This window comes from Rutilus rutilus (assembly GCF_951802725.1).
Source record: "Rutilus rutilus genome assembly, chromosome: 15".
Lineage (NCBI taxonomy): Eukaryota > Metazoa > Chordata > Actinopteri > Cypriniformes > Leuciscidae > Rutilus > Rutilus rutilus.
The window spans coordinates 38,236,312-38,251,231 of record NC_140220.1 but is presented as its reverse complement, the minus strand read 5'-3'; the positions used below and the strand labels follow the sequence as shown (position 1 = coordinate 38,251,231).

At 48.4% G+C, this 14,920-nt stretch overlaps 2 protein-coding genes across 4 annotated transcripts in view; one reads left to right on the top strand and one right to left on the bottom strand.

Moving 5' to 3' along the window:
* The window catches only part of LOC311304780 (uncharacterized protein), a gene marked incomplete at its 5' end in the record, with an annotated part of 578,336 nt that overhangs the window by 145,004 nt on the left and 418,412 nt on the right, over nt 1–14,920 (top strand). The gene's annotated exons all lie outside the window — the stretch shown is intronic.
* Nucleotides 1–14,920, bottom strand: part of LOC311304828 (uncharacterized protein) — a 41,529-nt gene that overhangs the window by 25,465 nt on the left and 1,144 nt on the right. For 2 of the 3 annotated variants that reach the window (XM_084432134.1, XM_084432135.1), the window contains exons 4-7: nt 13,877–13,976; nt 11,017–11,139; nt 10,206–10,322; nt 7,032–7,192 (exon numbers count right to left, since the gene is read on the bottom strand). In XM_084432134.1, the coding sequence (XP_084288260.1) occupies nt 7,032–7,192; nt 10,206–10,322; nt 11,017–11,139; nt 13,877–13,976 (501 nt within the window). Of the gene's footprint in view, nt 1–7,031; nt 7,193–10,205; nt 10,323–11,016; nt 11,140–13,876; nt 13,977–14,626; nt 14,645–14,920 lie in introns of those variants that run through there. The other variant, XM_084432136.1, reaches the window with a different exon arrangement.

Here is a 14,920-nt window from a genome sequence, read left to right as displayed (position 1 = left end):
GGATCTCCTCCTCAGTTCCGCCGGTATAGAGTGCCGTATCCCGGCTCGTCCCTTCATGCGCAGAGCCAGCAATTCCTCCCTTGAATGAGTGAGAAAGCTAACTCCTGGTTGCATTTTAAGATTTGAAATATCCATAGGATATATAAAAACATACTATACTCGCGCGAAGAAGATAGGGGAAAAAAAAAAAAAGAAATACAGGAAATTTTTAAATAAATAAAAAAGCTAAAAAGGAGCTAAAAAAGCTAAAAACTGTAGAGCTACTGGAGAGCTACTGGAGAGGCAGCCGTCTGCCACAGCGCCAACACGCCAAATGAGATGGAGATGGAGGCCTTACGACAGACACATACGGCTGCGGTCACTTTTAGAGCTAGTGCCCGGATCCATTACTGTTTTCGTAACGCTGGCCGTCACACTGTCACGTGTGTGTTATGCTTCAGGCATAACCGACTCTGAGCGCGCGAGCACTGGGTACTTTAAAATCACCTGCATGTTTAAACTGATAAGACTTAAAAAGTGGAAAATGCTCAACTCTAGTTGCGATGCAGTGCTGGCCCGACTGTGCTGTGCTCCGTCATGTCCGACTCCTGAACGCGAGTGTGGTGTCGCCGCTTGCCTTGAGCGGAGACGGAGAGAGAGAAGACACGGCGCCGCTGAACACATGCGGTTTGTGGAACTGCGTCTCAGAGAAAGTTTTAAAATGATAGATTTGATTTTATAATCTGTGTGGTTACTCATACAATCTACATGCTAAAGTAAATCGGGGGAATTTCTGCATTATAAGTGGTAGACCTGCGGGAATTATTCAAATACTATTGAAGTATTTGAATAATCGTATTTGAATATGATTTACGAAATAAAAGTATTTGAATTGGATCGTCATCTGAGGCGGACATGCTGCTCACGCTCAGACAGGTGTTGTGTGCGCTAGGGAACGTAATGGGCCTTTCACACAGGACGCGGTATGCGCGGCGCTTGCCGCTGGGTTCAGCGTTGCCCTTCAGATACAACGCGATTTGCGCTGCGCTATGACGTAGGCGGAGTTTTAAAAACTTTTAGCGGGAGCTCTATTACGTCTGTTGTTCCTCCTTTCGGTCAGCAGCAAACAGTGTATTTGTCCCGTTCTAAGAAGCGAGCGATAGCGCTAGTCCTGCTAATGAGAATAAAGAGAGAAGCAAGGAAGAAGAGGTTGTGGGTGCATGAAACCCTCAGGTCCAGAGAACAATTCAGTGTATTCAGGCTTGAAAAGGAGCTCCGTTTCCACAGCGACAGCTTCCAGGTGTTCTTCCACCTCAGTAGGGAACAGCTCCACAGTGACCGCTTCCAGGTGTACTTCCGCCTCAGTAGGGAACAGCTCCACAGCGACAGCTTCCAGGTGTTCTTCCACCTCAGTAGGGAACAGCTCCACAGTGACCGCTTCCAGGTGTACTTCCGCCTCAGTAGGGAACAGCTCCACAGCGACCGCTTCCAGGTGTACTTCCGCCTCAGTAGGGAACAGCTCCACAGCGACCGCTTCCAGGTGTACTTCCGCCTCAGTAGGGAACAGTTCCACAGCGACAGCTTCCAGGTGTTCTTCCACCTCAGTAGGGAACAGCTCCACAGTGACCGCTTCCAGGTGTACTTCCGCCTCAGTAGGGAACAGCTCCACAGCGACCGCTTCCAGGTGTACTTCCGCCTCAATAGGGAACAGCTCCACAGTGACCGCTTCCAGGTGTACTTCCGCCTCAGTAGGGAACAGCTCCACAGTGACCGGTTCCAGGTGTACTTCCGCCTCAGTAGGGAACAGTTCCACAGCGACCGGTTCCAGGTGTACTTCCGCCTCAGTAGGGAACAGTTCCACAGTGACCGCTTCCAGGTGTACTTCCGCCTCAGTAGGGAACAGCTCCACAGTGACCGCTTCCAGGTGTACTTCCGCCTCAGTAGGGAACAGCTCCACAGCGACCGCTTCCAGGTGTTCTTCCACCTCAGTAGGGAACAGTTCCACAGTGACCGCTTCCAGGTGTACTTCCGCCTCAGTAGGGAACAGCTCCACAGCGACCGCTTCCAGGTGTTCTTCCACCTCAGTAGGGAACAGTTCCACAGCGACCGCTTCCAGGTGTACTTCCGCCTCAGTAGGGAACAGCTCCACAGCGACCGCTTCCAGGTGTACTTCCGCCTCAGTAGGGAACAGTTCCACAGCGACCGGTTCCAGGTGTACTTCCGCCTCAGTAGGGAACAGTTCCACAGCGACCGGTTCCAGGTGTACTTCCGCCTCAGTAGGGAACAGCTCCACAGCGACCGCTTCCAGGTGTACTTCCGCCTCAGTAGGGAACAGTTCCACAGCGACCGCTTCCAGGTGTACTTCCGCCTCAGTAGGGAACAGCTCCACAGCGACCGCTTCCAGGTGTACTTCCGCCTCAGTAGGGAACAGCTCCACAGCGACCGGTTCCAGGTGTACTTCCGCCTCAGTAGGGAACAGTTCCACAGCGACCGGTTCCAGGTGTACTTCCGCCTCAGTAGGGAACAGTTCCACAGCGACCGCTTCCAGGTGTACTTCCGCCTCAGTAGGGAACAGCTCCACAGCGACCGGTTCCAGGTGTACTTCCGCCTCAGTAGGGAACAGTTCCACAGCGACCGGTTCCAGGTGTTCTTCCACCTCAGTAGGGAACAGTTCCACAGTGACCGCTTCCAGGTGTACTTCCGCCTCAGTAGGGAACAGCTCCACAGCGACCGGTTCCAGGTGTTCTTCCACCTCAGTAGGGAACAGTTCCACAGTGACCGCTTCCAGGTGTACTTCCGCCTCAGTAGGGAACAGCTCCACAGCGACCGGTTCCAGGTGTACTTCCGCCTCAGTAGGGAACAGTTCCACAGTGACCGCTTCCAGGTGTACTTCCGCCTCAGTAGGGAACAGCTCCACAGTGACCGCTTCCAGGTGTACTTCCGCCTCAGTAGGGAACAGCTCCACAGCGACCGGTTCCAGGTGTACTTCCGCCTCAGTAGGGAACAGTTCCACAGCGACCGGTTCCAGGTGTTCTTCCACCTCAGTAGGGAACAGTTCCACAGTGACCGCTTCCAGGTGTACTTCCGCCTCAGTAGGGAACAGCTCCACAGCGACCGCTTCCAGGTGTACTTCCGCCTCAGTAGGGAACAGCTCCACAGCGACCGGTTCCAGGTGTACTTCCGCCTCAGTAGGGAACAGTTCCACAGCGACCGCTTCCAGGTGTACTTCCGCCTCAGTAGGGAACAGCTCCACAGTGACCGCTTCCAGGTGTACTTCCGCCTCAGTAGGGAACAGTTCCACAGTGACCGCTTCCAGGTGTACTTCCGCCTCAGTAGGGAACAGCTCCACAGTGACCGCTTCCAGGTGTACTTCCGCCTCAGTAGGGAACAGTTCCACAGCGACCGCTTCCAGGTGTACTTCCGCCTCAGTAGGGAACAGCTCCACAGTGACCGCTTCCAGGTGTACTTCCGCCTCAGTAGGGAACAGCTCCACAGCGACCGGTTCCAGGTGTACTTCAGCCTCAGTAGGGAACAGTTCCACAGCGACCGGTTCCAGGTGTTCTTCCACCTCAGTAGGGAACAGTTCCACAGTGACCGCTTCCAGGTGTACTTCCGCCTCAGTAGGGAACAGCTCCACAGCGACCGGTTCCAGGTGTACTTCCGCCTCAGTAGGGAACAGTTCCACAGCGACCGGTTCCAGGTGTACTTCCGCCTCAGTAGGGAACAGCTCCACAGCGACCGCTTCCAGGTGTACTTCCGCCTCAGTAGGGAACAGCTCCACAGCGACCGGTTCCAGGTGTACTTCCGCCTCAGTAGGGAACAGTTCCACAGCGACCGGTTCCAGGTGTTCTTCCACCTCAGTAGGGAACAGTTCCACAGTGACCGCTTCCAGGTGTACTTCCGCCTCAGTAGGGAACAGCTCCACAGCGACCGGTTCCAGGTGTACTTCCGCCTCAGTAGGGAACAGCTCCACAGCGACCGGTTCCAGGTGTACTTCCGCCTCAGTAGGGAACAGCTCCACAGTGACCGCTTCCAGGTGTACTTCCGCCTCAGTAGGGAACAGCTCCACAGCGACCGGTTCCAGGTGTACTTCCGCCTCAGTAGGGAACAGCTCCACAGCGACCGCTTCCAGGTGTACTTCCGCCTCAGTAGGGAACAGTTCCACAGCGACCGCTTCCAGGTGTACTTCCGCCTCAGTAGGGAACAGCTCCACAGCGACCGGTTCCAGGTGTACTTCCGCCTCAGTAGGGAACAGTTCCACAGCGACCGCTTCCAGGTGTACTTCCGCCTCAGTAGGGAACAGCTCCACAGCGACCGGTTCCAGGTGTACTTCCACCTCAGTAGGGAACAGCTCCACAGTGACCGCTTCCAGGTGTACTTCCGCCTCAGTAGGGAACAGCTCCACAGCGACAGCTTCCAGGTGTTCTTCCACCTCAGTAGGGAACAGCTCCACAGCGACCGGTTCCAGGTGTACTTCCGCCTCAGTAGGGAACAGTTCCACAGCGACCGGTTCCAGGTGTACTTCCGCCTCAGTAGGGAACAGTTCCACAGCGACCGCTTCCAGGTGTACTTCCGCCTCAGTAGGGAACAGTTCCACAGTTTGCTGGGCAGAGTTGGACCTAGAATCTCAAGGATCCGTACAAGCTACAGAGAGCCAGTTTCTTCAACAGAACTTCTGGCAATTTGTCTGAGGTGGGTGATTTATATTAAAAATAAATTTCATTACACCAGTTTCTTAATTGGAGATAGTTAGATAGTGAAGGTTTTTGCTGTTTTAATTGTACTGATAGTTATATTTGAATGAACATTACAATGTCATTAATTTTAGATACCTGGCAACTGGTGACTCCTACACCACCATTGCCTCTAGTTACAGAGTGGGCATCTCCACTGTGGCAGGCATTGTGCCAGAGGTGTCCAAGGCCATTTGGGATAGCCTGGTTGATGAGTTTCTGCCTGTACCAAAGACTGCTGATTGGCAGGAGATCGCCATTTGATTCAAGGAGAGGTGGAACTTCTCCAACTGTGTGGGTGCAATAGATGGGCCGTGGAGTGCTGGGTGCTGGAGGGACATGTGATGCATGAGGTGCCGAGGTAGATGGTGGCCCCCAGGACACATCAGGAGGGTCAGACAGAGTCTCAGAAGACTCAACAGCCAGAACTGCAGGGGTAGACGGGGTGCTGGGAGATACACCAGTCAGGTCAAGGGTCAAGGTTTCAGTTAGGGCACCAGGTGGTGATGACTGAGCAGCCAGGGGTGATGCGGTAACCTGGGAGCTGGTCAATCTCTCTTCTAGGGATGGGGTCATATTAGATGAAGTGGCCCTCTCTTTCACATGAGGCTCCAAAAAACTCATTATGGAGAAATACCTCCATGTGGTCTTCTGTTCTGCCCCTGCACCACTCTTCTCCCGCATAGCCTTCCTCTCCTTTATATACCTGTCCCTGAGATTTTTCCATCTCTTTTTACACTCATCGAAAGGATGTTATCTTTTTTAATAACACATTTGAAAACTATACCTCTACTCCACATAATTTAACAGTTGTAGAGTTCATTCATGGGGGACACATACTAAAAAACTGTTTACACAATTGCCTACCTACAAGTTACCCGACTGTTAAAACAACTATTTTTAATGTAAATCTGTCTATGAGATGATCGTTCATACCATACGATGTCTTAATATAATTTACTTTACAGTTCAGGAGGAAAAAAGGCTTTTAACACATACTGCCTGTGCATACGTTCTATGTATAACAGTTATATCTAATAAGGTATAGACAGATCACCAGGTGATCGCCCATATTGCATATCTACAACAAGCTACCTGATTTACACACCTGACATGTCAACTTGAAGGGAGATATGTCTCCATGACACAGCTTTCCTGACGATGTCCCTATACGACCTCAAACTTGTATCGTACAGCTCAGGAAATTCCGACACACACACACACACACACACACTACTAGCCGTTCGTCCATTTTGATTTCCGTGCATGTTTGGATCCCCCGATTCTATTGGCCGCACTGGTAATCGTCACAGAGCGCAGCGGCAAAAGTTGAACTATTTTGAACTTTGACCGCGGCGTGGGCACGCCAATGATGCGCACCGCTGCGCTTGCGCTTTGGTCGACGCAGCAACAAAACGTCCTTGTGCGGCGCAAGCCATTGAGATGAATGGGTTTTATAGCGCAGCGCCACACATACCGCATCCTGTGTGAAAGGCCCATAAGTGCGCCATACGTCATCGCGTCGCTATATCATTGATATCGCGATGTGACACTCATGTAATAAAGTATCCCGGTGTCACCGTGGCACAGGTTATGATGGCACAGCCCGAGCTGGCAGCGCTTCACAGACGAGTCCATGCTAACTGTAGAGCCGCCATCACGCAGTTATAGACCTGTACACGGCTCCCTGAAACACTGCTAGCGGCCCGTTACTGCATCATGTAAATAAACAAGACATAAAATTAAAAGCTCTGTGACCCACAGGATTTCCTGCATAAAGATTTAAACACAAGAAAAGGCTGTTTTCTAAGATAATTTAGAAGTTTGATTTTTAACAAATGTTTTGCCACTTGCTTGAGCAACTCAATATATAAATCTATACAGAAGTACTGAATTGAATAAATGGTTTATATTTAGTTTAAACGTGAATACGTCTACAAAAGATTGTATAACTGTCCTGTGTATCAAGAGAAACAACACTGACTAAACACTGAGCAAGTTATGGATTAAAAGTAATGAATATTTGAATAAAAGTAATGAAGAGAGGCACATTTATTCATAACCCCGCGCCACACTCACTTCACTCAGTGTTCAGTCCTACTTTTGATCTCATCCAGATCTTTGAATCTCATTCAATTATGCCAAACTCTGACTGTGTTACACAGTAAACTGCATGATAGTGTGTTTCATCATAGCGCTCTACACATGCTGTAAAACACGAGACTCAATGACTGAGTGTTAAAGATCGCACACACACACACAGCTGCTGGAAGCGGGCCTGGTTCAGCGAGGGTCTCGCGCACACACACACACACACACCTCCTCAGCTGCTGGAAACGGGCCTGGTTCAGCGAGCAGAAGTCTCTCAGCCGCTCGAGGTCATCAGGAACGGGAAGCTTGGAGAGTGACTGAAGAGTGGAGATGCAGGAGGGCAGTCTGTTCACCACCAGCAGGAACTCCTGCACAAACACGTCCATCTCCTGCACACACACACACACTTCTCTTTAATGCAATTTGTTCAGATTTTTTTTAATAATTTTTTATTTTATTCACCTTTAAAATTACTAGATTTGATCAATAAATACATTTCAGCACATTCCTCACATTCTTTCAGCTTAAAGTCAAAATAACTCAATTTCATGCATAACTTTTAATTCAGCTCAAAACGTCTTGCATTGGGTGTACCCTGGAGATACAGAGTTCTTGCGAGAGCACAAGTTGAATTTGCTCCGCGAGTTACTCTGGTGTAGAGTAATGATGCTCATTAAATATGCCCCTCGATCTGAGCTGCACCAATCACAGCGGGTTATCTGATATAGGCGAGCCAGAGGCGAGATGACGACAGCGCTGTGACGAAGTCATTAGTAAACATTGCAAGAGGGCTATGGATGAACACCAGTTGTTTGAAACGGCTTTGGCCGCTATAATGAACGAGTTAGACTCGGCTTTTTGTCTAAAACAGGAACAGAAGACGCCGCTCGAATCCTTCCTTTGCAAGAAGGACGTTTTTGCAGTTTTGCTGATCGGATACGGCGAGTCTCTAATCTACCAGTTAGCTCTGCTGGCAGCTAATGCCTAGTTCACACTACACAACTTTAGACGTCGGCAGATCGCTGTGCTGTTTAGACTACATGACTTGCTCTGGAGTCTTGAAGTCGTTGTGGTGTTCACACTATGTGACACGACGTAAATGATCTGCAATAGGGGGTTACACACTACACCAGCTGACAACAACTGTCACCCAACGACTCTCCGGTCCCAAAACATTTTGTCACGAAAACATGCGCAAGAAGTGGAATGGAAAAATGGCACATTGTCTATTTGAAAATGGACGGCGGGACAAAATTGACGATCTGTTTAGAACCCCCCCCCAAAAAAAAAAAAAAGATTGGCGAGCGCGGATCACCCGCAGATTTGCACGCGATTACAGCCCGACCTGTCGGTGAGCTCGTTAACTTGCAAATCGGGCTTAAAATCCTGTAGTGTGAACTAGCCATAAGCATATGGGACTTGTGATTGGTCGTAGTGTTATCCAATTGCGTGCAGTGAGATTTTCAAGTGCATACTTGGTGCCGCCCCTCGAGCTGGCTGAGCTTCATTAGGCGACGCCAGGCCATATATATATATATATATATATATATATAAATAATGACTCTTGCCACTAGATGGCCATATAGCTCTATAGTGAAGTCAGCTTCATTTATAGCGCTTTCAACAACACAGTGTTTCAAGCAGCTTTACAGAGATAACAGGAAATAATGCAACAGTTTGTTTATAGAAGAAAATAGCGTCACAGTCCAGCTTAAGTAAGTTCAGTGATGGTTAATTTTTGTAATTCATTTAATTCATTTTTATATTATATTATATTAATATATGCACTGAAGAAAACCGTGATGTCATCGTCCGGCTCAGTTCCCGGTCGTATTTTTTAAACTTCATTGTTGATTGGACAAGCAAGCATTGACATGTCCAGCGCCCACACCCCACCCCTGAAGGCTCCTGGGCTTTGTAAAAGTACTACCTCACGAGCAGGAGTTTCTGAGGGGGAAGTGTTCACCCGAACTTCATTTAGACCCTGATTCCTGCGGTGGAAACACACCGAGATCTGGGGAAGTTCAATAATATTGTTGAATGTTAAATTAAATTAAATTAAAATTAAATGTCCCCAACTAAGCAAGCCAAAAGCCAAAGGTGGAAAAAGGCGACAGTGAAGGAACCAGAACTCCATCAGGACAGAATGGAGATAAACCCCTGTGAGAGCCCAGGCTCAGTCACTCAGTTCTCCTCTGGCCAACCAGCGAACAGCGTATGATTATGATTCAGGCAACAGGTCAGAGGTCAGACTGGATCAGAACATTCAGAATATCATCCAGGTCCATCTGGTTGAAGATCCGGTCCTCCATCTGGCCCGGATCCGGCTGACTGCATGTGCTGTGGCCGGGTCTGATCTGATCTCTATATGGAGCAAATGAGCTGTTCCGCTGGGTCCTAAAGTCAGTTCTCTACAGTGTGCATTCAGATACACATGTACACATCATAAAATCATTTCTGGGGTAAAGTTGAGCATTTTTAGTTTGAATTGAACATTTTTAGGGTTTTCTGTGTGTCCTGAAGCATTCCTTGCATCGCATTCATTCCTAAGGGGGTCAAATTGACCCGAGAGGGAAGGATTTGTTACTTTAAAATTTCAACCACAAAATGAATCCATAATTTTGTGTATTCGTGGTTCAAGTGCAACAAAAGTCCTTTGATAAAAACAGAAACTCTCGATTAACCCTGAACATGTGGGCTCTCAGGTCAAGCAGAGGCTCAGCCTGTATATCAGATCTATAGATCTAGGCGTGAAGAGAGAGAGCTTCAAACCCTGAAGAGAGAGCGCGGCGAGGACAAGCACGGGAGACGGTGTGTGTGTGTGTGTGTGTGTGTGTCTCTTTCACTTGCTAATGACTTCAGATGATTGTCCTCTGAAGCTTCTCCAGGGCGACACACAATAGAGCTGATCATGATGAATACACTGAAACGCATCTGAGTCACACACACATTAAACATGCACATAGTGAACAGTGGCGAAGCCGTGAGGGTCTGGGGAAAGTGAAGCGTGCGTCAGCTGTGTTATCTAAGGCCATCGAGCCGATCATGAGACCTGCAGTGGCGTGACTGATCTATCCTGAGCCAGAGAATCAGACATGACCAACACACACACACACACACACACACACACACACAGTTCTGCAGCTTCAGATCTGAAAAGGCTGGAGGGACAAGCACAGGCCATCACATGAATTCAGATATCAGGCCTCACACACACACACACACACGTTTATGATGGTGGGGTCTCTCATTAGACTTGTTTTTATTGTTGAAGATCTTCTGACTCGAATCGTAAAAACAACGCCTCACAAACCTTTCTGTGCGCAAACAATTGCATATGAAATGCAGTGCAGGCTCCTCACACACACACACACACACACACACACACACACACACACGTACCTTGACGAAGGCCGCCCAGCTCTGATGGCAGTAGATGAGGTACCCACCCAGACTGGGCGGTAACTGGCTTCTGTCGATGTAGTTGGACAGCTCGAAAACCTCCTTGAGGAAAATGTGCTGTTCACATGCAGGAACACAGAGACAGAGTTAACCAACCGCTGCAACACACACACACACACACACACACACACACACACCTCTCTCACACACACACACCGCTCGCACATCAGTGCTGGAGATGATGCTGATTTCATAATGATTCAGATTCACAAGCTCTCGATTCAATATCGATTCATCTGGTAAGAGTTCAGCTACACACTGATACACTTAAACTCACATCTAAAATGCTCAATTCTCCCTCAATAAAGTGTTTTTATTAAAGTGTCTTCAGAAACCAAGGTTAGTTCATACATCAAAGCTTGTGTCTGTTATGAGCAGAGTGTGTGTGTGTGTGTGTGTGTGTGTGTACACTCTGACGGGCCAACAGTAACACGTGTGAGAGACAACTCGCGCTGAAGAGGACCAGCCTATAGTAACAGCAGTGCGTGTGTGTGTTCACTCTGAGCAGGACGGGCCTACAGTAACACGTGTGTGTGTGTGTGTGTGTGTGTGTGTGTGTGTGTGTGTGTGTGTGTGTGTGTGTGTGTGTGTGTGTGTGTGTGTGTGTGAGAAGGTGAAAGGTCAGGGGTCAGACAGAACTCACTCTGAGCAGGACAGGCTTATAGGAACACGTACGTGTGTGTGTGTGCGTGTGCGTGTGTGTGTGTGTGTGTGTGTGAAGGTGAAAGGTCAGGGGTCAGACAGAACTCACTCTGAACAGGACGGGCCGGCGCTGCTTGGACCCGCTGGAGCTCAGCAGTTTCTCCAGCTGCTTCTGCACTCGTCTCTTCTTGGGCTGAACGATGTACACCGAGTGGATGATCCTCCGGTCACACTGCAACACACACACACACACACACACACACACACACACACACACACACGTTACAGACGTCAGTCAGTCGAGCCGCATCACTGTTCCTGTGGCCCGCTTCCACTGCTGAGAGTCCCGTGTGCAGGACGAGATCAGACATGTGACCCACAGCAGCATGTGATCCTCAGCCTCAACACCAGGGAAACTACACACACTCTCAGAGGAAGAGCTCACACACACACACTCTCTCTCAGAGGAAGAGCTCTCACACACACACACTCTCAGAGGAAGAGCTCACACACACACACACTCTCAGAGGAAGAGCTCTCACACACACACTCTCAGAGGAAGAGCTCACACACACACCCCCCTCTGATAAACCAGAGTCCCGGTGGATGAGGTGGCCTGAGCTTCTGTGGCTCCAGTAACGCTGCATGTTAAATCTTGGCACATGAAGACGCATCACGCCGGGTTTGACGTCAATGATGGAAACACTCTTCAGATGATCTTCCACAAGACTCGTTCACAGTCATGTTTTAAACCAATCACAGCCGCCACGGTCTCATGACACACAGCACTCAGCGCCGCCCTGCTGGCAGACACAGGAACTACACCTGCTCTCAGTCAGCTGTCTTCACTGTTCTGCCAGCGTGTCCTTCCCTACAGTAGATGTAGTGCAGTTATAGTAAAGGTGTGTCCTGACTCTAATAAAGCACACCTGAAGTCTTCAGGATTACTGGAGCATGATGTCGCTAAAACCAAAGCAGCAAATTAGTCTCTACAGTGTTTTAACAGAAGTTAATGAATTGTCTATTTTCTCATTTGATCATTCAACTAAACCAAGTTTGTGACAAATGAATGATGTTTCACCTTTGCACAGGGTTTTTACTTCTACATTTAGAATTTCAGCTCGTTAAAAGCACTTCATACTCTAATTGCCAAAATGACAGAAATAATAATAATAATAATAATAATAATAGCAATTAAAGACACTACCCAAGTGACTAAACAGAAAATGCTTCCTGCTCATGAGATCATGTGGATTCTCATAAGTAAACACTCATATTGAGGAGAGACATGGAGAGCGGTGCGCAGGTCAAGCAGCATCAGCGTCATGACATCATCACCGAAGACTTCCTCCTCGAGAGGAGACGAGCTCAGGAGTGATCAAGACAACATCTCAGGCTTTATGCTATAAACAGCTGATGCGTCCTTCATCTGTACACGGATACGCTTACAACAGACGTAAACTTTAACACACTTTCAGAAGCACTTCAGCAGAAACACACTTTACCTCTTCACACGCTGAACTCACAGCTCCGCTCTTATGCTACGCCAGCAGGAAGCCATATACACAACTATAAACCAGTGCTTCATATATCCATCAACTCCACAGACCACATGACTGCTCATTACTGTGTGAACTGCTGCTTTACACACACACACGCATCTAGAGACTGTCACACACCAGACTAGTGGAGTAATGGAGGAGGAGGAGTAGTAATGAAGGAGGAGGAGGAGTAATGAAGGAGGAGGAGGAGTAATGAAGGAGGAGGAGGAGTAATGAAGGAGGAGGAGGAGTAATGAAGGAGGAGGAGGAGTAATGAAGGAGGAGGAGTAATGAAGGAGGAGGAGTAATGAAGGAGGAGGAGTAAGAGGAGGAGTAAGAGGAGGAGTAATGAAGGAGGAGGAGTAATGAAGGAGGAGGAGTAATGAAGGAGGAGGAGTAATGAGGAGATGGAGTAATGAGGAGATGGAGTAATGAAGGAGGAGGAGTAATGAAGGAGGAGGAGTAATGAAGGAGGAGGAGTAATGAAGGAGGAGGAGTAATGAAGGAGGAGTAATGAAGGAGGAGTAATGAAGGAGGAGGAGTAATGAAGGAGGAGGAGTAATGAGAAGATGGAGTAATGAGGAGGAGGAGTAATGAGGAGGAGGAGTAATGAAGGAGGAGGAGTAAAATGAAGGAGGTGGAGTAATGAGGAGATGGAGTAATGAGGAGATGGAGTAATGAGGAGATGGAGTAATGAGGAGATGGAGTAATGAGGAGATGGAGTAATGAGGAGATGGAGTAATGAGGAGATGGAGTAATGAGGAGATGGAGTAATGAGGAGGAGGAGTAATGAAGGAGGAGGAGTAATGAAGGAGGAGGAGTAATGAAGGAGGAGGAGTAATGAAGGAGGAGTAATGAAGGAGGAGTAATGAAGGAGGAGTAATGAAGGAGGAGGAGTAATGAGGAGGAGGAGTAATGAGGAGGAGGAGTAATGAAGGAGGAGGAGTAAAATGAAGGAGGAGGAGTAAAATGGAGGAGGAGTAATGAAGGAGATGGAGTAATGAGGAGATGGAGTAATGAGGAGATGGAGTAATGAGGAGATGGAGTAATGAGGAGATGGAGTAATGAGGAGATGGAGTAATGAGGAGATGGAGTAATGAGGAGATGGAGTAATGAGGAGATGGAGTAATGAGGAGATGGAGTAATGATGGACAGATGGAGTAGTAATGATGGACAGATGGAGTAATGAAGGAGGAGGAGTAATGAAGGAGGAGGAGTAATGAGGAGATGGAGTAATGAGGAGATGGAGTAATGAGGAGATGGAGTAATGAGGAGATGGAGTAATGAGGAGATGGAGTAATGAGGAGATGGAGTAATGAGGAGATGGAGTAATGAGGAGATGGAGTAATGAGGAGATGGAGTAATGAGGAGATGGAGTAATGAGGGACAGATGGAGTGATGATGATGATGGTGTAGTGTGTTGAATACCTCCAGCAGCAGAAGAGTCTCAGTGATGAAGCGAGTGATGGTGAGATCAGCTCGTCTCAGATCAACCGCCACAGACAGCAGACCACCTTCGCCCCGGATACTGCGCGCACACACACACACACACACACACGTGGTTTTAAGGGCAAGTTCACCAAAAAATAAAGACACTGACACAAGAGGTCGAGCAGAAAGTCCAAGCTGCTTCACGTCACACAATAAAAGCATGTAGAGATCATGAAGACAGCAGCAGCTCTCAGTTATAATAACTCATATTACATGTGCAGTTCTGCTGGGATATATCACTATTATATTATCGCTCTGCTCTAACCTGATAAATGCAACAATAAGGCGTGAATATATTACGACACTATAAACACGTTCACCATGATGACGTATGACTCTTCTGTGGAACGTAAAATATGTCATTCTGAAGAAGGTTGTGCCCATGTCAGCTGCAAGCATCTGAAGCATGTGTTCCACAGAAGACACAGTCCTACAGGTCTGGAGCACACGAGACATCAAACACCACTGACACACACTATCAGAGAACACACTAAACGGGACAGATTAGAAGTGTATGATGCAGTTGTGGAGCTCAGAATGATTCACCACACATCTGTGTTTTATGGATAAGAGCAGCTTGAACATTCTTCAAAACATCTCTTCTGTTCCACACCAGGAGAGTCACACACACACACGTCAGGATTGAGTGAAGACAGAGCTTCACCGGTTCCTGTGTGTGTGTGGTACCTGTGCAGGCGCAGACAGTAGTGTGTGTGTGTGTGTGTGTGTGTGTGTGTGTGTGTGTGTGTGTGTGTGTGTGTGTGTGTGTGTGTGTGTGTGTCCTGTGCAGGCGCAGACATTAGTGTATGAAGTGTGTGTTACCTGTGCAGGCGCAGACAGTAGTGTATGAAGTGTGTGTGTGTGTGTGTGTGTGTGTGTGTGTTACCTGTGCAGGCGCAGACAGTAGTGTGTGTGTGTGTGTGTGTGTGTGTGTGTGTGTGTGTTACCTGTGCAGGCGCAGACAGTAGTGTATGAAGTGTG